At 36.6% G+C, this 23,737-nt stretch overlaps 2 protein-coding genes and 1 pseudogene across 2 annotated transcripts; 2 read left to right on the top strand and 1 right to left on the bottom strand.

The window, feature by feature from the left end:
- Positions 1 to 497: 497 nt before the first annotated feature.
- Positions 498 to 7,319, bottom strand: LOC120167694 (guanine nucleotide-binding protein subunit gamma 2-like). The gene is made up of 4 exons (XM_039176633.1): positions 6,935 to 7,319; positions 5,853 to 5,905; positions 5,626 to 5,670; positions 498 to 862 (listed from the first exon to the last, which is right to left on the bottom strand). Exons 1-4 carry the CDS (start codon positions 7,058 to 7,060, stop codon positions 778 to 780), a joined length of 309 nt encoding a protein of 102 aa, XP_039032564.1. The 5' UTR covers positions 7,061 to 7,319; the 3' UTR covers positions 498 to 777.
- Positions 7,320 to 14,876: 7,557 nt separating this feature from the next.
- Positions 14,877 to 15,993, top strand: LOC120167692 (annotated as a pseudogene).
- Positions 15,994 to 16,892: 899 nt separating this feature from the next.
- LOC120167691 (calmodulin-2/4-like) lies at positions 16,893 to 17,638 on the top strand. Its single transcript, XM_039176629.1, has 3 exons — positions 16,893 to 17,064; positions 17,150 to 17,227; positions 17,321 to 17,638. The coding sequence occupies exons 1-3, from the start codon at positions 16,918 to 16,920 to the stop codon at positions 17,597 to 17,599; spliced, it is 504 nt and encodes a 167-aa protein (XP_039032560.1). The 5' UTR covers positions 16,893 to 16,917; the 3' UTR covers positions 17,600 to 17,638.
- The last annotated feature ends 6,099 nt before the right edge of the window (positions 17,639 to 23,737 follow it).

Raw genomic sequence — 23,737 nt, 5'->3', positions numbered from 1 at the left:
AGTTTTTTAGAATATAATTTGTCTTTCGTTCGAGTTTAGGTATAGATTGAAAATATCTGACCCAACCTGATTCGAACAATAATATAATTATACTCTATATATTTAAAGATAATTACAATGATATCCCTCTATATTTTTTTTTTCAATTATATCTCTATTTTATCGAATAAAATTTAAAACTTATATATATATATATATATATCATATTTTACCTCAAAATACAAATTAAGTTTCGGTTGAATGAGGACACTTTAAACTCAGATTGGACAGAATTTCAAATAAAAATATAGATTTTTCATTTTTTTACTCTTAACTTTGACTTTGATATGTAATTTTTGACTAGTTGGCCAAATCTCTCATAAACCGATGGACAACACACCTGATAATTCCGATGCTGAGTCAGCATTCCCTTCTTTGTGTAATCAAAGCTGTTGCAGCTGAATCTCTTGCAGAATGATTTTGCACCAAAAAAAAATGGTGTCTTCTTGTGGCCCTTCATTAAATTAATCTCTTATTGTCCTGAAACAAGTTCATAGAATTATAGTCAGGTAAAATATGGAAATAACTTTGGGAAGGGGCAGAATGAAGACAAGAACGATCCGTTTAGAAGCTCAAATCTGCAGTAGATGTATCTGATATACAAATTTCATCTGGATCGGAAAAAGTAAATTATACAAAGCCACCTAAAATCTTGAGTAGTGCACACTGTTAAGATAACAACTAACTAAGCTGTAACATTTTAACATGTCTTGGCAACAAATGCTAGATTGCCTCAAATCATAGAATCTGGCATGTGCAACCTTTGGAGTCTGGGGGCCCTTCAAACCATCTATCCCATGATGGGTTTATAGGACCATGCGTTCTGTGATCAGAATAAACACAAGCATTAGAGGGAAAAAACAACTTTATCTAAAACAAAAGGTACAAAATAATTCAAGTTGTTTGTAATTACACTGAGAGGGGAAAAGGAGAGATTAATTCCAATCGAACCGGTTACCATACAATTTTTGTGAGATAAACTTATCATGTAATGATAAATGATAATAGTTTATATTCCAGTTTCCCCTTGCTCCTTCCCCTCCTACTCTCTACTTTTGCAACTTCATTGGAAAGAGAACTTAATTCTTATACTTACTCCTCAGACACTGTCGAAACATTGTCAGTTCTCTCGAGCTCTTCCATCTCGTCCTGGAAAAAGAAGAATACATGAAAAGAGAAAGAATAAGACATACTAAACTGCAAAATGGTACATTTTCAGCACACAGCAACTTTTTGAATCACTAAAGTATGACATTCCTCAAAGTAAAACAAATCTTGTTGATTCAAGTACTAAAATCATGATCTGCCTAAGAAAGCAGTAAAGATAGGCAAAAATGGGACGCGAAAAAGCTACATCTGTGAGCTGAAGACCAAGAACTCCATCCGTACCAAATCGGCTAGTCTATGAAGTGCGAATGGATAAGATAACTTGAGGAATATAGCATGTTGACGAAAACGGGTAAAGAAAACAAAAGAACACGAGAATTTTACGAGGTTCGGCAATGTGCTTACGTCCTCGGTGCCTAGGCGGCGCTAGAAGTTTTTATTCAATGATATTTTAGGTCTAGGTTACATCTCTATTTATAATAGAAAACCCTGGTACATAATTACAAAATCAACCATGTACCGTACCGCGGGGGCTACGCCCCCGCACCCCCAACCCACATAATTTGTAACCCCACAACGAGACTTTCTTTGTAAGGACAGTTGATGTTCGCTTCGCTCACTCCGCTCCATCTCCTGTCCTCTTTACTGGTATATTTATGAGCCATACCTAACAAATCTCCACCTTGGCGAATATCCTACCCCTTGGAAACTTCAATGTGGGTTGGGTTACCTTGCTTCTTAACAACTCGAAACATTCAACAAGTCCAAGCAATGCTTGAACTTGTCTGTCGTAACTGGCTTGGTGAACATATCAGCGGCATTCTCATCAGTATGTACCTTCTGAAACAAAACCTCTCCAGATGCAACCAACTCTCTGATCTTGTGGAACCTTACATCAATATGTTTAGTTCTAGCACGATACCTGATTCTTAGCCAAGTGAATAGCACTTTGATTATCACAAAGCAACTGAACTCCACCTTGTTGAACACCCAACTCCTTCACTAAACCATAAGCCATAAAGCTTCTTTTGCAGCTTCAGCCGCTGCCATGTATTCAGCTTCAGTTGTAGATAGTGCCACGACAGATTGAACAGTAGACTTCCAGCAAATAGGCCCTCCACCAAGAGTAAACACATACCCTGTCGTAGATCTTCTATTATCCAAGTCACCTGCATAATCTGAATCCACATATCCTACAACCAAAGGATTATCCCGCTGACTCCCAAAAACAATTCCATGTCCCACAGTACCCTTTAAGTACCGAAAGATCCACTTGACTGCATCCCAATGTTGCTTACCAGGTTTAGACATGTACTTACAAACTTGACTAACAGCATGAGCTAAATCAGGACGAGTACATACCATCGCATACATCAAGCAGCCAACAGCATTAGAATACGGAACCTTTGCCATATTTTCAGCTTCCTTATCTGTCTTAGGGCACTGTTCTGATGAGAGCTTAAAGTGATTCGCCAATGGAGTGCTAACTGGTTTCGCGCTGCTCATCGCAAACCTTTCTAGCATTTTCTCAACATAACCCCGTTGAGATAGCCGCAGTTTCCTTGAGTCTCTGTCCCTGCAAATTTCCATTCCAAGAATTTTCTTTGCAGCACCTAAATCTTTCATATCAAATTCCTGACTCAATAAAGTTTTCAAACCGATAACATCATCCATGTTCTTCGCAGCAATCAACATATCATCAACATACAGTAATAGAAAAATAAAAGAATCATCATCAAGGCTCTTAACATAGACACAACAATCATACTCACATCGGTTGTAGCCAATCTTGATCATATATGAGTCAAACCGTTTATACCATTGTCTCGGAGACTGTTTCAACCCGTACAAAGATTTCTTCAATCTGCAAACTAAATGCTCGTTTCCAGGTTGAGTGAAACCTTCAGGTTGCCGCATGTAGATCTGCTCCTCTAAATCACCATGCAAAAAAGCAGTTTTAACATCCATCTGCTCTAAATGCAAATCCCAACTAGCCACCAATGCAAGTACTGCTCGGATTGAAGTGTGCCTGACCACAGGAGAAAAGATTTCATCATAATCAACTCCTTTCTGCTGTGAAAAACCCTTCGCTACCAAACGAGCCTTGAACTTCTCCCCCTCTTTTTCTGTTACTACTGGTTTCTTCTTATACACCCATTTGCAACCAATCGGCTTCTTACCCTCAGGAAGGGGAACTAACTCCCATGTGCGATTGTGATTCAAAGACTCCATCTCCTCAACCATGGCTGTCATCCACTAGTCGTTTTCCTGACTAGTAACGGCATCATGAAAAGTAACCGGATCATCACTGCTAACAATAAGTGCAAAAGATACCAAGTCTTCAAAACCCAATCTGTTCGGAGGCTTTATATTCGTCCGTCTCACCCTGTCTCTGGCGAGACTATAATCCTGCAAATCATCCGTAGTGGAACCACCAGAAGTCGGTTGAGAAGTTTCTGGTTTCTCAACTGGAAACTGCTCGAAATCCACCACTGTCGTGTCTTGCTTCTGCTGCAACATGGATTGTTCATCAAAAACGACATCTCTACTAATCACAACTTTCTTCGCAACTGGATCCCAGAACTTGAATCCTTTGACACCTTTCTTGTAACCCAAAAAATGCACTCCTTCGATTTTGCATCAAGTTTGGATCTCTCATCAGTAGGTACATGCACATAAGCAGGACAACCAAAAATCCGTAAGTTATCAAAACTAACATCATGACCAGTCCATACCTCTTCTGCAACTTTCCCAGCCAGCGATGCCCTTGGCGATCTGTTGATAAGGTAACACGCCATGTTAACAGCCTCAGCCCAGAAGTGTTTGGGAAGCCCCGCATTCAACCGCAAACATCTGGCTCTTTCATTCAACGACCTGTTCATTCGTTCCGCAACACCATTCTGTTGTGGTGTCTTGCGCACTGTAAAATGCCTCTGAATCCCATGTTCCTTACAGAATTGTAGGAACTGTGAATCTGTGTACTCCGTACCATTGTCAGACCGCAAACACTTGATTTTTCGTCCTGTTTGGTTTTCTACCTCAGCTTTCCACAGCTTGAACTTCTCAAAACTTCAGATTTCTGTTTCAAAAATACACCCAAACTTTCCATGAAAAATCATCAATAAAAGTAACATAGTACATAGATCCACCCAAAGACGATGTCGTGGAAGGCCCCCATACATCAGAATGCACATAATCAAGAATCCCTTGAGTTGTGTGCTTCGCAGTCTTGAAACGGACTTTAGTCTGTTTACCAAGAACACAATACTTGCAAAAGTCGAGCTTACAGCTTTTGACACCATGCAACAAGTTTTCTTGTGTAATTCTGTCATACCACGTTCACTAAGATGAGCAAGGCGCATATGCCACAATTTTGTCGTATCATCACAGGACTCAACAGAGTGAACTCCACCTGCAACGGTACTCCCTAACAATCTGTAGATATTCCCTGCAGTCATCTTGCCTTTCATCACAGTCAATGCTCCTTTAACAATCCGAATGGTTTCCCTATCCTCGTCAGCCTTAGGGATAAAACCATTCTTGTGCAAAGTGCCCAAGGAAATCAATTCTTCTTCAAGTCTGGGATATGTCGAACACCACTCAACGTCCGAACGGAGCCATCGTGCATCTTAATTCTGACATCACCAATACCAACAATATTGCAACATCGATCATCACCCAAATAAACCGAACCAGAATTAACCGGCCTGTATGTCGAAAACCATTCCCTATTTGGCGTGATGTGATAAGAACATCCAGAATCAAGAATCCAAGCATCCGTCAATTGTGTCGTTGAAATAGAAAGCATATCACCCTCACTGCAATCAGAAGTATCCTCGACCACGTTCACAGACTTGGATGAGCCATCACGCTTCTCATCAGTCTGCTTTTTTCAACTTCGGACAGTCTCGCTTCATATGTCCCACCTGATAATTCCGAGCTGAGTCAGCATTCCCTTCTTTGTGTAATCAAAGCTGTTGCAGCTGAATCTCTTGCAGTGATTTTGCACCCAAAAAAAATGGTGTCTTCTTGTGGCCCTTCATTAATTAATCTCTTATTGTCCTGAAACAAGTTCATAGAATTATAGTCCGTAAAATATGGAAATAACTTTGGGAAGGGGCAGAATGAAGACAAGAACGATCCGTTTAGAAGCTCAAATCTGCAGTAGATGTATCTGATATACAAATTTCATCTGGATCGGAAAAAGTAAATTATACAAAGCCACATAAAATGAGTATGCACACTGTTAAGATAACAACTAACTAAGCTGTAACATTTTAACATGTCTTGGCAAAAATGCTAGATTGCCTCAAATCATAGAATCTGGCATGTGCAACCTTTGGAGCTGGGGGCCCTTCAAAACCCATGATGGGTTTATAGGACCATGCGTTCTGTGATCAGAATAAACACAAGCATTAGAGGAAAAAACACTTTATCTAAAACAAAAGGTACAAAAATAATTCAAGTTGTTGTAATTACACTGGGAGTAGTGGATCTGGTCTTGTCTCCAAGCTAAGCAGCAACCTGAGGGGGAAAAGGAGAGATTAATTCCAATCGAACCAGTTACCATACAATTTTTGTGAGATAAACTTATCATGTAATGATAAATGATAATAGTTTATATTCCAGTTTCCCCTTGCTCCTTCCCCTCCTACTACTCTACTTTTGCAACTTCATTGGAAAGAGAACTTAATTCTTATACTTACTCCTCAGACACTGTCGAAACATTGTCAGTTCTCTCGAGCTCTTCCATCTCGTCCTGGAAAAAGAAGAATACATGAAAAGAGAAAGAATAAGACATACTAAACTGCAAAATGGTACATTTTCAGCACACAGCAACTTTTTGAATCACTAAAGTATGACATTCCTCAAAGTAAAACAAATCTTGTTGATTCAAGTACTAAAATCATGATCTGCCTAAGAAGCAGTAAGATAGGCAAAAATGGGACGCGAAAAAGCTACATCTGTGAGCTGAAGACCAAGAACTCCATCCGTACCAATCGGCTAGTCTATGAAGTGCGAATGGATAAGATAACTTGAGGAATATAGCAGCACTCTATATAGGTTTTATGCATTGCTAAAAGCTTGTTTATTTAACTGATGCTAGGCATATGACTAATCAAGGTGAGGCTTAGCAAGAGCAGCAAGTCAAATACTAATGCAAAAAGCTCTTTGCCATAACACAGGGATCCAACCAGCCCTTTCAATGCAGCGTATCGCCTTAATTCTTCAAAATGAAATATGAGCAGCAATCAAGACTACAAAGTTCATCTTATGGTGCCAAAAACACTAACTCAAAACTATTCATCACTGAATTCAAGAGAAAAGGAAAAAGAAAAAGTTTAGCAACATCCAGAACTTCATCCTGCCTCCAATAAAGCCTTCCTAAACATCAGTATAACCTGATGAAGATCATATCTGCAACATCCCTGGCAGATTTTTGCAAGTTCAAGAAAATTACAGTTCTGCGAAAAAAAAGTTAATAGTACAAAAAAGCATCCAAAAAAAAAAAAGATCAGAAGCTATTGAATTGGGATCTCATGTAAGTGGTAAGAGAACTTAACCACTTATGGTACTAATTGCAAGGTAGGAGACTTGGATCCCACAATGAAAGTACTTAAAGGTCATATGGAGTTGAACACTTGCACCTTGTAGCAGACTTGAGCGTATAGTATTTTATTGTGAAGTTTATTTGGACTTCGACTCTACCATGAACTATTTTCCTCCCATTAAATTGAGGAAACCAGAATATAAGTGGAAAAGGAAAAATGAAAAAGAAAAAGCTAACCTGGAGAAGCCTGGATTCTTGTTCGACACGCTTGAGTTGAGCTAGAATCCGATGCTTCCCTCTGGTATCAGCTGCAGAAGCAGATGGTTTCTGTTCATCCGCTGACGAAGCCGTTTCTGACTCCATCGCTACTCACCTGACCCAGCTTGAGAGATTCAAAATCAATGCCGCTTGCTCATTTCATTTCGAATTTCAATTGCACTAAAGCAAAGGGCAAGCAACTCCTTTATATCTCCAGATCTGTTAGTTGTTACAAAGCTGTGATCTTTTAATTGCTTCCTCTCTGTTTTTATTATTACCTTTCGGAAACGGAAACGGAAACGGAAACGAGTAAACGACTAAACGACTTTTCTTCCTTAGGAAAGCTGTTCTGATTTCCTAAAAAAAAACTATAAATAAAATATATTTCCCTTTCCTTTTCTTAGTCCTAGAAACCCACTTTAATAATTCAATCATTCCTATTCCCCCCTAATACCCAAACATTGAACTATGCTTTCTATTGTATGAACACGTCGAGAAATCGTAGTAGGCGCCTAGGCGGCCAACCCAGAAAGATTCCCTTTCGTTGTTTGTTCATGATAGGCAAAATGGGTCCATCTCTGTTTGGCAAATTCCTCTTTCACTGCTGTCTATTTCTATTATCCTCTGCATTCAGCCCCTTTTTTCATTCCCTTCGTCTCACTCTCTTGTCTATCTCAATAGCCAACCCATTCATTTTTTTCCTTCTGTTTTCACCATCATCGCCGTGCATGAGGTAGCTTTATCGTAAATTCTTTAGTACTTACATGATAATGCAATAAATGCTAATGGAGGAATATAACGGATGATACCGTGGAGGACTTAGAGTAACTATGCGTAATGTTATTCAGTTATTCTAATAGTTGTTTCGAGATATTTAAAGGTTCGCAACTCATTCGTATACTTTAAACGAGTTGATTAACTGAGTATATATTTCTGATGCAATTGCATATGCGACTCGAGTCACATCCTATATTGAATCATTCAAGGGCTAGTAAATTAGAGGGATGTGATTCTTGTGATGCACATGTAGAGATGTACACATCTTGAAATTAATCGAATTAATTGATTAAATTGAATTAGTTCGGTTAAAGAATGGTATTTTTTTAATATTCGATCAACGGTTAATTCGGTTCGAAATTAATTAATTAATTATTAACAAAATTAACTAAAAATATAACATATTAATATATTATATAAAATAAATACATTTTAAACTCAAACTCATAATAATTAAGACTTAACTGTTTTTAACCACACTAGACTCGTCAATTATCAAGACCTAATTAAATTTTAACTCAAACAATATATATATATATATATTAAACTCAAATTAATCTAACTAAAAAATTTATAAAAAAATTAGTTAATTCGACCGATGACCGAACTAACCAAACTTTGTTCAATATGATTAATATTTTCAATATATAATTCAATTCAATTAATGATTAAAGAAAAAATTAATTAATTCGATCAATGGAAATTTAATCGATTCGGTGATTGTATTGAACACCTCTATACACATGACCATGGACTACATCACGATGTCGGTTTGAGTTTCAAGCTACATGATCATAGATATAAGAGAAAACTACTCCAAATACCGTTAATTTATTTATACTATCACTAACGATACGATAACATAACTGTCACACCAAAACAACGTACTTTTACTTAATAAAAATTTAAAGATTGTATTTAGGGATTTGAACTTCAAATCTTTGAAAAAATATTAAAATCTAACTATTCAATCACTAACAACCAGTTGGTTTAGTGGGATGAGACATTAGATCCTTTAAACAAGGTCGAGTGTTCAAATCTTGATGTTTGCAAATAGAGCAAATTACATTAGGAGAGTTGCTATTGCCTCTGCAATTCCCTACCTAGATTAGTCGATCAATAGATTGAATATCAATAGTTATACAAAAAAAATCTACCTACTCAATCAACTTCAGCTGATTTGCATTTCTTATTTCTGAACGTTTTAGCCATTAATTTCTAATCACAGACATAAACACAGAATTCAAGCAAAGTAACAAACAAACAAAAAATTACAGGAAAAAAATGTCTTAGAATCCACTAGCACAAAGTTTTCAATGGCTTCTTGCCTTCCTCCATGCTCAGGGGAGCTGACAGATTCACTTTCATCAGAGGGGTAACCCCAAAAAGGACTGATTTTTTAGGGTCAAATTTTCACGGGAAACACTTATCCAATTTGGGTTTTATCTCTAGTGCTAGGGTCTCCAGGCCAGTAACAACGATGGCCCCAAATGCAGCTTCACAACCAAGATTCATACAACACAAAAAGGAGGCTTTTTGGTTCTACAGGTTCCTCTCAATTATATATGATTGTGTGATAAACCCTGGTCATTAGATAGAAGATATGAGGGATGATGCACTTGAGCCGACTGATCTCAACTATTGGATATATGAACTGCAAACTACACCGTTAGCATTGACTGAAAATATAAACAGTAATTAAAAGGAACTGATTCGTAAACCGTCGTGGTATAACCACTGCCTTAGAAACGAATTCGCTCCGATGTGTGTAATCGCTGCAGTAGGTGGACTGTCCCCCGAGGTTAACACGCTTCGAATTCCGTACACCCGAAATCGGAGTAGACTGCGGTGGTTGCTCTTCTTATCGGAAAGCATAGAAAGAATAATTGCAGAAAACACTTTGAGAGTGAATTGTGAATGATGAGAGTGAGTTGAGAAGTTGAATATAACCCTCTATTTATAGGCTAGAAATAGGGTTAAAATCGTCCATAAAATTTTTAGGATTAAATCTCTTCTTTTGTAACAGCTGAAACGTCTAGATGAACATGACTCAAAAATAGTCCAGGTTCATTGCATCATTGTTCAGCTATTATAACTCCGAAATTATATCATGTAACCATGGAATTAAATCAAATAACTCATGTAACTCCTGATATTAACAACTTGTCTCCTCTGTACAAAGCTGGAAATCAATCCAGATACATCTTAACGTTTTTGATTAATTTAGGAAAAGCTGTTTAATTTCTGATAACTCTCATAAACCAGCTGTTATCATTTGAAATTAAGCAGTCCTCAGCACCTATAAATATCAGTTGAAATCTTTCACATTTTTCCATTTGTTTCTTTTCAAAGAAAAAATCCTCAAGAATTTTCTCTAAAAATAATATCCGCGCGGACATGTCGAAGACACGTATTACTACGACCACGACCACGAGCCGAGCCGAGCCGTGTCGAGCCAAGATGGACGACGGCGGCGGCGGTGCTCGAGAGTCCCCCTTGTCTCTTTCACTCAACAGGAAGTAGTAATTTCATACTATAAATACCATTCCCAATAGTGTTTCCAATACTATGTGGGATTGAGCATTACCAACATTCCCCAAATGCGAAAGAATTCTTCTGAAACTCGAAAACAAACTTTCCAGAAGAGCAATAGCGAGATTACTTGCTTATGCACTAGTGAACGTAACTGGAACTAGTACATAATGATGATGAGCAATCCTTCTTAGATAAGTGAAACTAGTCTGGAACTTTCTAAGATGGGGGTAAACTCATAACACATAACTAACCTTCATCCACCTGAGTCATCGATGTAAGATATATATATACAAAAGTATATATTTGGCCATCTTACCTCAGGATTCTAGTAAGTGGCTAGAAAAATGGCCCAACATTTTCATAGAAGGCGGCTAACCCTTCTCACTTACATAGTTTATTTCATCAAGTTTATCTCAACATAAACCACCCTTAAAAGGGATATGAAATAATTAAGAGCTTTATAATAGCTCAACCTCACAAAGGGTATGGTGACTTTCTTCAAGTTCATTATAAATGAACCACCCAAACTCTGGGCTAAGAAGTCATTAAGAATAAATATTCAACCTCATTTATTGGTAATTCAATAAGTCCTTCTCACTAGAACCATCCAAATACTTGGATTTGAGTTTATTAAGAGTTTAACAAACTCAACCTTCTGTCGGTAAGTTCATCATTTCCTACCCACTCACTCTGGGTTATGAACTTATTAAGAATAGATATTCAACCAAAATCGGTAAATTCATCAAGTCTTTCTCACTAAGACCACCCAAAGCCTGGGCTATGAATTTATTAAGAGCAGTTAAGCTCATCCTGGGCATGCACATTATTCATCATAGGGATAGGCAGTAGGATGTGCACTATGAGTCTTTCCATGGTTTCGTTTGACCACATGGAACTTAGATAACTAAGTTGGGTATCCACCATGAATTCCTCAACCAATGGGCTTTAGACCCATCCCCCTCGACGAATCTAGGACCAGTTTCCGACTTAACCCTTTGGTAAGTGGATCTGCTAGGTTCCTTTCCGACTTCATACACTAAAGAGAGCACTCCATTCTTTATTAAGTGTCTAACATATTCATGTCTTATGCTAATGTGTATTTTCTTACCATTGTAAGCTTGGTTCTTAGCCATACATATCGCAGCTTGTGAATCACACAATAATGAAACCGGAGGAGTCGGTCTTCCCCACAACGGAATATCTGCTAACAAGCTTCTGAGCCACTCGGCTTCTTGCCCAGCTAGGTCAAGAGCTAAACTCTGACTCCATGGTAGAACGAGTAATACAAGTATGCTTTGATGACTTCCAGATTGCTGCTCCCCCAAAGTAAAAACATACCCGCTCGTAGAGCTTACCTCATCATTATCAGAAACCCACTTGGCATCACAATATCCTTCCAGTACCACAGGAAAGCCAACGAACTCAAGTTTCCAATCCAAAGTACCCTTAAGATACTTCAGTAAGCGTTTAAGAGCAATCCAGTGTTCACCACTCGGATTATGAGTATATCTACTCAGTCTACTCACAGAATAAGCAATATCAGGCCGAGTATAGTTCATTAAGAACATTAAGCTTCCGATTAATTTAGCATATTCAGTTTGGGAAACGCTACATCCTTTATTCTTAACAAGATGCATGCTAGGGTCATAAGGAGTTCGAACAAGGACGCCATCAAAACTGTTAAATTTCTTTAGCACTTTCTCTATATAATGTGCTTGACTTAAAGAAAATCCCTTTTCAGTTTTGGTAACTTGACTCCTAAGATTACATCAACTTCTCCCAAATCTGTCATCTCAAACTTAGTGGACAAGAAACTCTTAACTTTGTTAATGGACTCGATGTTAGAACTGAAAATCAACATGTCATCAACATACAGGCTTATGATGACACATTTAGTGTCAAACATCTTCGAATACACACAAGCATCCGAACCATTCACAACAAAACCAAAACTAAGAATAGTTTATTGGAATTTCTCATACCACTGTTTAGGACCTGCTTAAGTCCATAAGTGACTTTTTAAGTCTACAGACTTTCCCTTCCATACCAGGTGCTTCAAAACCTAGTGGCTGCTCCATGCAAATCTCCTCATCTAGATCCCCATTCAAGAAAGCAGTCTTAACATCCATTTGATGTACCTGTAACTTATGAATAGAGGCTAGCGCAAATAATGCACGAATCGTTGAGATTTTCGTAACTGGAGAGTATATCAAAGTAGTCTAAACCAAACCTTTGAGTAAACCTTTTGACGAATAACCTTGCCTTATACCGCTGAATCAAACCATCTGGCCTTAGTTTCTTCTGAAGACCCTTTGTTGGAGATTGGTTTGAATCCCTTAGGCAAGTCAACTAATTCCCAAGTATGATTAGACATTATCGATCTAGTTCATCATTAACAGCGCTTTTCCAAAAACTAGCATCGATAGACCTTATAGCTTCTTCAAAAGTTTTAGGATCCTCATCTAATAAGAAAATTTGAGCTATAGGATCTGAAATGGAGTCTAAATCATTTATCTTAGAAATAAATGAAGTAATAAAGTCTGGTCCAAAAGAGGTTTCAACTCTTGCCTTTTACTTCTTCTAGGCTCAAAATCAATTTGTTCAGAAGACCTAGCAGGATTACTAGAAGAAGTTGATGGAATATATTCTTTTGTGTTTCGGCATTAATCTTGGTTCCTTTAAAGGAAAGGTATTTTTAAAGAAAACAGCATCTCTTGACTCACAAATAGAATAATCTTGTAAAAGCATGAATCTGTATGCAACACTATTCGTAGCATACCCTAAAACACTGCATCAACGGTTTTAGGTCCAATGGTGGACTTCTTAAAGTCTGGCAAACCCACTTTAGCCAGACACCCCCACACTTTCAAATATTATAATTAGGAGCGTATCCTTTTCACAATTCATATGGGGTAGAATCTAATTTCTTATAAGGAACTCGGTTCAAGATATGAGTTGACGATAGAATGGATTTCCCCACATGTTATCATAACCCTGAACTTAGTAAAGAATTCATCATCTCTTTTAAAGTTCTATTTTTCCTTTCGGCTATACCATTCTGTTGAGGAAAAAAAGGGGCTGAAGTTTCATGAATTATGCCATTCTTTTCACAAATATCTTTTAAGAAATTAGATCCATATTCACCACCTCTATCAGATCTAACCCGTTTGATTCTCCTATCTGACTGATTTTCAACTTCTGCCTTAAATAAGAAAGAAGTTTTCAGCTTCATCTTTGTCCTTAGGAGATAAACTTTTGTATATCTTGAATAATCATCTACAAAATTTATGTAGTAGTGTTTTCCTCCTTTACTTTCAGTGTTTCTAAAATCTGCTAGATCGGTATGAATAAGTTCTAACAGCTCAGTCTTTCTATTAGAAACAATCTTAAAGTGAGGTCTAGTATGCTTAGCTTATACACAAATTTCACATTTGTTAAAGCTAGTTGTGTCTAGTTTAGGCAGAACATTCATATTTATCAATTTCTTTAAAGCATGAATATTCGTGTCCTAATCTAGCATGTCACATATCAATGGATTCAACAATAAGTAGAAGTGGTAGCTTTATTTTTATTAAATTGAGTTTCTATGACATAAGCCATTGCTTAAAAACCCTTTCCCAACATAATCACCATTTCGGGAAAGTACAAGTTTATCTGCCTCAAAAACTAACTTAATGCTTGCCTTATTCAGAAGCCCACCACTTATCAAATTTCTACGCAAGGCAGGTACAACAGAACATTATTTAAAGCCAGAGTTTTACCATAGGCCAGCTTGAGTAAAACCTTGCCTTTACCTAGCACTTCAGAGCTGCTAGAGTTCCCCATGTACACACGTTCCCCTTTGTTCCCATCCTCGAATTCCGTGAAAAAACTCATTCCTTGCGCAGAAATGCGTTGAAGCGCCAGTGTCAACAACCCATTCCGAACTGTTTCCACCAGATTAACTTCTGAGACCACCGCAGCAATGATCTCATCATCTTCTTCTATAATGTGCATCCGTGGCTTGTCATTCTAGCGATCTGAGCGGTGTTGGCATTGGTAAGCTTTGTGGCCAGGTAAACCGTAGACATAACACTTGAGCGTCTTTCCTTCAGGTTTGGCCTTTCCTGACTTTTTGAAGTTGGCAGCCTTCTGAGGTTTCGTCTTCTTGTCTTGATTCCCGTTTCATGATCTTCTTAAATTTAGACTCAACCAGGTTAGCTCTAAAAGATAAATTACTCATAGAATTAGTAAGCTTATCTTTTAAACGGTTGGCTTCTTCAATCTTCATATGGCCCACGAGCTCTTCAAGTGAAATTTCTCTCTTCTTATGCTTAAGAGAGTTACGGTAGTCGGACCAGGACTTGGGCAGCTTCTCAATGAGAATATTGGCTTGTAGCACCTCGCACATTTGCATCCTTCGGCGATGATGGCAGCGACTAGGTTCTCATAGTCATGGACTTGATCCATTATCGACTTGTCATCAGTCATTTGGAATTTGAGCCATTCGCCGACAACGTACTTCTTGATTCCAGCATCGTCCGCACCATACTTTTTATCGAGAGTATCCCATATTGTCTTGGCACTCCTTTCTCTAAGGACATATCAAATAATTTATTTGACATGTGACTGAGCAGATGTCCTCGCACCATTTTGTTGCCTTTCCTACTGATTATGCTGATAGATATGTCTCTGCTGGCAGGTAAGTTTTCCCAAACTCTTCTGGTGTTATAGGGAACTATTTGTCTGTTTGAAATGAACAACATATGTCTTCACAATAAGATGTAACTTCTAATTTCTTATGGTTGGATTTGCCTTTGTTAATTGTCATGCATGATGGTAAAATTGGCCAGTTGGCATGGATGATATGGAGGAGATGATAACTTGGTTATGTTTTTTCAGCATAGAGTACTGGCCAGACCCACAGCGTGGCATCAAGGAAGCATACAGGGTGTTGAAACTAGGAGGAAAAGCTTGTCTAATTGGTCCTGTGTACCCTACTTTTTGGTTGTCTTGTTTCTTTGCGGATGTTAGAATGCTTTTCCCAAGGAGGAAGAGTACATTGAGTGGTTTGAAAAGGCTGGATTTAAGGATGTCCAACTCAAAAGGATTGGCCCTAAATGGTAATGAGGACTCTTGTACATGATCAAACCACTTATTCAAACCCTTATCCTACATCATGGGGTGCTCCGTAACCTGTGTTAAACCTGCATATGGGGACTCTCCTTTGCAGGTAATCACTTATTCACTTTTGTATGTGATCACTGTCTCACTGCAGTATCATGTATCTCATGCATCCAATGTTATGAGCAAAGGATTTAATTCTAGGATAAGGGTATTGTACATAGGTTCCCTCAGATTTTGTTCGATACAATTAATTGTAATCATAAGCTACGATTACACGTCGGAACAGCCTCGATTTCATTGTCTGCCAGATTGTTGAATGTGGTTATGCCTTTGCTGTTGCCAGCATTAATTCTCAACCACCGCCCACATTTTATCGTGTTACTGAACTCATCCGTTTTTATTTGTCGTTCATTTCAACTCGGGCCGAAGACGGAGGATGTATCGAAGCCGGTAAACCCATTTACATTTCTCTTACGCTTTGTACTGGGTACCATGGCAGCAACGTATTATGTATTGGTCCCTATCTATACGTGGTTGAAGGACCAAGTCGTACCAGAAGGTCAACCAATCTAAACAGCCAGCGACCAGGGCTACTGCCACCCCTCCAAGCTGCATATATTTCTTTATATCATATGTAATGTATGACCATCTTGTAGCTATGATAGTTTTTTGTGTTTTCTTAACAACCGCTATCAGATCTATTAATCGATTAATTCGAATCGAGTACTATAAAGGTCTATTATGTACTTATCCTCGTAATTTAATTTGCTCCATTCATAACGTTAAGATCCGATTAAACCAACTGATTGTTGTCGGTAATAAATTATATTTTAACAAGGATTTGCATCCGTGTGAAACCTGAATCATATGCCAAGAAAAAAACTTCATGTTACAATAATCTCTATGACCAGAATTAGTTGAATTCCTTTCTTTCCTTTTGACTTTTAAATGTAATTTAGAATAATTGAATAAACAAATGAAAAGAGTCGGGTATTGAATAAGATTTTCATATGTATTGTACTCAATTAATCAAAGATTACAAAGTCAATCCACTCGAATTAAAAATAATACTAATTAAGATAAAGTCAGGGTGTAGCTGACTTTTTAGAGGGAATGCCAAGCCGAGCACAAAGATTTTTCATTGAGATTTTAAACCTTTTTCTGGGAGTTTATTCAAGGCTCCATTAATTTTCTAGAAAATTTAATGCTTTGAATTGAATTCAAAACTCGAGCGTTTGACTATTTCCGATTCCTTTACAAACTCCCCATTTTATGTGACCTGACATATGAACTTGGCACCTTATTCCTCTGTTCATATTTCAACCAGTGTTCATCAGCTTTTGCTACCAAATTCAGCTGAAGAAACCCATGGCAGACGCAATGACAGAAGATCAAATTTCCCAGTTTCACGAAGCTTTTAGCTTGATTGATAAAGATTCAGATGGTATTTATACCTTAATAATTAGCTTGATTGATAAAGGTTAAGTTTACCGGTTACACTTTTTCCCTTACATCTATGTTGTTGTATTGAAGGATCCATAACCATGGAAGAATTGGCAGTAGTGATCCAGGCATTAGATGTAAACCCTACAAAAGAAGAAGTTCAAGGCATGATTAGTGAGGTTGATGTTCAAGGAAAGGGGACCATCGATTTCGATGATTTCTTAAACATTATGGCAAGAAAAATGAAGGTAATTAAACCAGTTTATTTTCAAGTGTAGGCCATTTCTTTTAGCTTATAAAACGGAGAATGATGCATGTACATAAATCTCACAGGAAAATGTGATCGATGAACTACAAGAAGCTTTCAAAGTATTTGACAGAGATCAAGATGGATTCATATCAGCAAACGAGGTAAAAAAAAAACAACATTCCCATAATTCATTTGAATCTTCATTTAAATTTGAGGAAATTAATGTTTGATAAAATCCCATTTTTGGGCTGCAGTTGAGACAAGTGATGATGAATTTGGGAGAAAGACTAACAATGGAAGAAGCAGAACAGATGATCAGAGAGGCCGACTTAGATGGTGATGGACTAGTCAGCTATGAGGAGTTTGCAAGGGATGATGGCCTTTTGAAAAAACATCTAACTCAAATCGGAATTATTGTTAACTTCCTTTTATTTTTCTTTGTTGGGGAATGGAGATTCTTCTTCTTCTTCTTCCCCTACATCGGCACCTTGTGCCATATACTGCAAATAACTGTAAGCATTGACGAAGAATGAATATACAAATTCCACATATTCACAAACAGTTCAAGCATGGGAATGTAATTTGATATTTAATAATATTTTTATTTTTAAAATTAGATTGTTAATGAATCTAAACGATAACTTAGACTGAATCAAGCGAAATACATATAATATAAAATTTTAAACTGGCGCAATTAACACTGGCGGAGCCAGGGTACAATGAGGGTGTCATATGACGCTCCAAAAATTTTGGAAAATTTTTATATAAAAATATTTAAAAATTAATAAAATTAAAATTTATTATATAATAATATATATATATATATTTATATTACGCTAGGTTAGAAATTTTCCCCACCACAACTCTATAACATATCCAGCTTGTCCACCTAGCCCTGTCTTGCTTTTCCTTTTTAATGTTATAATGAACAAAGAATCAATTCCGCTCACAAAAGCTTCACCCAGACCAGATTAGGGTTCATAACACAACCAGGAGAATATCCAATCGCACAAATGTCGATTTAACATGATTACCCTTGATTGAAAGAAGACTTCAAGCTCTAATCTGATAGCATCCAAGACAACAAATGCCCACCAGAATCACCACTCAACAGCTGCTTCAAGTCATTGCTTAAGTGAAAAGCAGTAAGTGGTTGCTTATGGAACTTCAGGACTTTTTTTAGCACAAATCTGTATTCTGGAGGCTTATCCCAATCTAATCCTCCTGTTCCACTGGTATTTGAAGTAATAATAACATCCTTACTGTCCAAGTGTTCCTGGAAACTGCTGGAGCTGAATTTTCTCTCCAAGTGACTAGCACTACTACCATGTTCCTCTGAACCCAAAAGGAACTTATGTTGCTTCAGATCATCTAAGAGGACTTCCAGCACACCTACTTCTCTTAGGAATTTCTTGTATTGTTGATCAAAGGATAGGAGCTTTACAAAGAAGGAAAGGATGGTGAGCTTTAATTCTGATGCAATTGGTTGCTGCAATAAGCAACATAGAGAAAGCAGCTCTTGCTCAGGAACACAATTCACCACATTCACGGCATATTCAAGAATTTTCAGAATTATCTCCTGCAACGATGGAGGAAATCCAGCCATATTTAAGATCAAGAGAGGAACAGTCAGTTCCTGACACAAGTTATAATTTTCAAGATCACTTGAAAATATTTTGAACATTCTGTTTAACACTTCTGCGTGCAAATCTCTGCTTTCAGCCTTGAGGAAAATGTCCTGCAACATCTGAACAGCTTCAAGGTCTTTATTATTGTCCTGTTCCCATTTTTTATAACCTAGCCTATCACTAGATGATGTTTGACTTATGCTATGGCCGCTGGCCTTGGTGCGAGAATGTTTAGATGTTTTGTTTTCAGCAGGACCTGTTTGAGCTAGGTTAACAAGAATATCAAGTAGCCTAGTCAAAGTGGGTGAGAGATGTTCAGAGGAAGGGTCTTCTTTTCCAACGATATCTATTTTGGGTGCTTCATCAAAAGCATGACCTCTATCGTTGTCAACCTGAGGCTTCATATAAATAGATTGAACACCCTGATTCTGTGGCATCGAAGATACAACTAGAACAAACTTGACAAGGAAGTGATAACCATGGGCATTATGTATATCTTTCCTAAGCCTGACACTGCTGGCCTCTACAAATCGAAGTTGCATGACATCAGCCATAACAAAAACAAGGAAAAATCTCAAATAGCAATCAAAAAAAGAGCAGTTAATAGATTACTTCTTTCAATAGCTAAGAGCCTAAGACCACAGAGCTTACGAAAGTCCAACAATAGACAAAGTTTTCTAAAACAATTCAAGAATAGAAATTCACAAACCAATTACCTGGCCTGTAGGACAATTCCACACATTCAAGTAGCAAGTCCACGATCCCAACAGTGTAGGCAGGGTCCCCACAATTTGGATTAAAATCCTTCACAGCAATTAAAAGGTGATCATCATTTGATTCTAACCGTACAGCTCTAGATAGATTATTTCAAATGATGTTACTCTTGGACCATTGTGCCTAATCATGTTATGTTTATATTCATGCTTAGTCATCAGAATTTTGACTCTATTAGTTACTATTTGAGCCATGTCTCTCCCTTCTTTCAGCCTTGCAGAACAAATTCATTTTGTTTTGAACCGTAAAGCCCCACACCACCCAAAGAAAAGAGAGGGAAAACATAAAAAAACAAAACAAAAGAAGAACAAGAAGAGAAAAAGAGGAGTCTTTATCTCTCCTTATGGCTGCACTTCTTTCATCTTGTTCTTTATTCTTTTCCATCATTGTTTCCTCAGCAGCTATGTGCTCATTTCTTTAGCATTTTCTACAATGGTTATGCTTCCACAAGGGCACAGATCAACATCATGCAGGTTGACTGTAAAATTCTTCCAGGGTGGTCAAATGATATTTTAGTGGAATCTTATTCTGAGAAAATTGATGATCCAAAAATAGTAAATTTTGCTGAAACTTGATGCATCTACCCACAATATATATTAAATTTATTAACTTTGCATTCTTAGTATAACGCTTTTATATTGCAGGCATTCAGAAATTGTATTGGCTAAATACTTTGGAGGGTTGATTTGGAGGTATTAAAACTGTGACTTGGGCAAGACATCTAGTGACACATTCTTCTTTAAAGAATTGGTCCCGCGGTGATATCGAGATTGTAGATTGATGCATACTTCATCACAGAACTTTTCTGTCGCAATCAGTACTTTCACATGTGAGTCATCAACAATTTTATAGAATATAAATAATTACAAACCTTGAATAGTGTAGCATATCTCTGTTATGCTTAGATGCTATATGATTTAGATTACAAAGCTCTTTAGGTTTCCCTATCTGAATGTTCCATTAAGATTGTATAGTTTGCATAAACAGCAGTTTTGGGGGGAAATCTGTCATACATAAACTTGATGAAAATGGTATGCACACTGAGGGGTCTGTTAATTAACTTGAGATAAACACGTTCTTAATTGATCCCTGAATTGAATTGAGGAAAAGCAAGTAAAGGGAGAGCAGTCTTCCTATAAGTTAATCACCCACACACACAATGAAACCGACCTGTCTTATTTTTTGTTTGAAATGCTTATTGAGATTGCCATGATGCTGGGAACTTTCCTTTACGAGTTCATTTTATTAATATTTCTTTGATTTAGATGCCTCTCATAACGGTCTTTAGCTAAGCTTCTGTTAGCTAAACTCTAAAAGTTTCTATGGATGAAAACAAAAAGAAAAATCTTAATGAAAATGGGTTTTTACAGTTAATGGCTGGTTAAAAAGATGTTTTTCACTATAATATATATTTGGATAAAGAAGCCATGCAAGTATCAGCTTCATGTGTTCATTTGTAGTGCAAATGTTAATACCGAGGGAAGAGGGGATTTTACAGCAGATGGTGAAAGGAAAGGAGGAAAAAAGAAAAGAAAAGCATAAAAAAGAGGGCTGGTAATTATTAGGACTGGAAGGGCAAAAGTAAGGTTTGTTAGAGATGAGATTCCTTATGGGAGGTGTCATATGCAAGTGGTATTGAGAGAGGAAAAGGAGAATAGAAGAGAAGCTTTTGGTTTGTCTGATTGTGTACCATAGGGAGAGATTTTAAATTAAAAAAAAAAAGTGGCAGTCTTTTTAGTAGGCAAATGGGATGTATATTGTACCTTAAGCCTGCAACTTTCACATATACTTTCTAAAAGCTTGGGGGATATACCCATAAGCACTGCACTTATACTTTCATTAATCCCAAGGCTCCCTTCCCTTGGCCTTTCTTTCTCTTTTAGAGATGAGATTCTTATGGGAGGTGTCATATGCAAGTGGTATTGAGAGGAAAAGGAGAACAGAAGAGAAGCTTTTGGTTTGTCTGATTGTGTACCATAGGGAGAGATTTTAAATTAAAAAAAAAGTGGCTGAATATTATAACATGGATTATCAGAATCCTTTTTCTTTTAATAGCTGGTTAAAGTTGTTAAAGAGTAATGTGGTATTGAATTCCAGTGATTCCCAAAAAAATGCCTCATAAGCCATTTGATAGCAATAGTTTAACTCAGTTAGGCATTAGTAGTAGTTCAGTTTGAGTTTCATTTGTCAGTGGATTATTAGGTTTTTTTATTAGATTATTATGGTTCTATCATCATACTCAATTATTTGTTCTCAAGTTATGGTAACCATGAATATTCCAATTTGTTCGATAGCACAAGTGTTGTGTAATTCGTTGAAGCGAAGCAAATGGATTAGATTTGTGTGTCATTCAGTCAAAGCAAGTTATATGAACATAATTTAATGAAGGTTAAGCTGGCAGCCAAAAGCTGTAGAAATGGGGACGTGCACAGAAATTGAGAAAGGGTCATCAAGGAAAACAAAAAGGACTGATTGTTGATATAAACTTTCAATGTTTTAGGCAGCATCTTTTTCATAACCGTTGACATTTGTTTCTTCGTTTTGGATTAGTACCACTACTATACAAGAGCCGGACCACCAACACACCAACAGCACAGTCTCACATACAGAGCAGCAATCAACTTGGCAAACCTTTTTCACTCGCCACGCTTACAAAAGGTTTCCACAGCAGCCGCTCCCTACATCTTTACAACAAAAGCTTACAAAAGGTTTTGGATTAGAAATGCTCATGATCGGTTAACACTATTATTTAGTTTAAATAGTCAATTATTCGTTGTAATAATTATTAAATTGTATTAATTGTAATTTAATCATTAAAAATAATTAATTATTAACTATTAGCCGTTATTAACGATTCGGTTATATCAAACACATAACATAACATGAAAGTTTTAAAGTTTCATAAAATTTACGATAGTAGGAAAATATATTTGTAAAAATCTTATTTATTTGCATATGTATTTTTTTATAGAAATAAATATATTATGAGGTATATTCTTTTTTTACAGTTTAAAATCTTACGTGCATATTTATATTTTACAGATTAAAGTAAGACATTTCTTTCATCTATGTTTAATTTAATGTGCTCCAATATAAGATAAACATGATAACAAAAAAATAAAGAGGAATCATTTTGATTTTATTTCTAATTCTATTTTCTCTAAAAAAATATAATTAATTAATTAATTATAATCTTAGTATTAGCAAGGGTGGATGTACTAAGCCCCTTAGGGGTCAAGTGCATCCTCATTATTTTAGAAAATGATTAAATTTAATTTAATGCATAAAGGGAAAAAAGTTTGCATAACCATTATTTTTAAGAAAATAATATTAAAATTTCTAAATCCCATTATTAAATTTCTAGATCTGCCATTAAGTGTTAAATTAACCGTAATTATTAATTAATCTTTGAATATGTGATTATATCGATTAATGATTACAGTTAACAATTACATGTTAATTTAAACATCATAACGAATATTTGTGTGTTATGTATATACAGAATAATTGTGTTGAAGTTTGGTTTGAAAAAAAAAATGAAGTGAATCTCGTTGTGGATTAGTTAACCTTGAACTATGGTGCTGGTGCAATTCAATTATTGTAATGTTTAACTTGGACGTAAACGATGTTCAAATTGGATACCATCTTTTGACTTGGGTTAGTCAAGAGATTCGGGTAATGATCTATTATTTATACAGGCTGCAGGTTGCATTTCAGACTTCATTTTTCTTTCCATCTTTGCCATTGTATCAGCCTTTTGTAACCTCTGGAAGAAGAGGTCACACAACCTGCATTACTAATTAATTTAGTTACTGCTGCTCTGCAATAATAATCAATAGATGGGATACTTAAATTTGGTTCTATTTATTTTATGTTCGATTGGTGTTATAAATTATCCTTGTGGATTCGTACGAGTATTGTGTTGAACCATGGGTATAAGTAATAATTTTAAGGAATAAAAAAAGGAGAGAAAAATGTGGTTTCGCTCTACCTACTGCCCCTCTAATCCTACGTATGTGCTCCCGCTAGCTTAATTATCTCAGCTCTATTGTATTATACATATTTAGTTATACCCAGAATATATATATATATATATATATATATATATATATATATATATATATAATTGTAATAAATTAAGGGTAGAATGGTAATTGCAATGCATGACAAGTATGACAATTTCCATGAAACGTGTAGGGTCGTCATCATTGACAGAGAATAGTCGGCATTATCACATGCATGAAACAGCAAGACTGAAGAATATTCTTT

The sequence above is a fragment of the Hibiscus syriacus genome, unplaced genomic scaffold (assembly GCF_006381635.1).
Source record: "Hibiscus syriacus cultivar Baekdansim isolate YM2019G1 unplaced genomic scaffold, ASM638163v2 tig00111693_pilon, whole genome shotgun sequence".
NCBI lineage: Eukaryota > Viridiplantae > Streptophyta > Magnoliopsida > Malvales > Malvaceae > Hibiscus > Hibiscus syriacus.
Note: the sequence above shows the minus strand (reverse complement) of the source record. Positions and strands in the feature narration are given on the sequence as shown.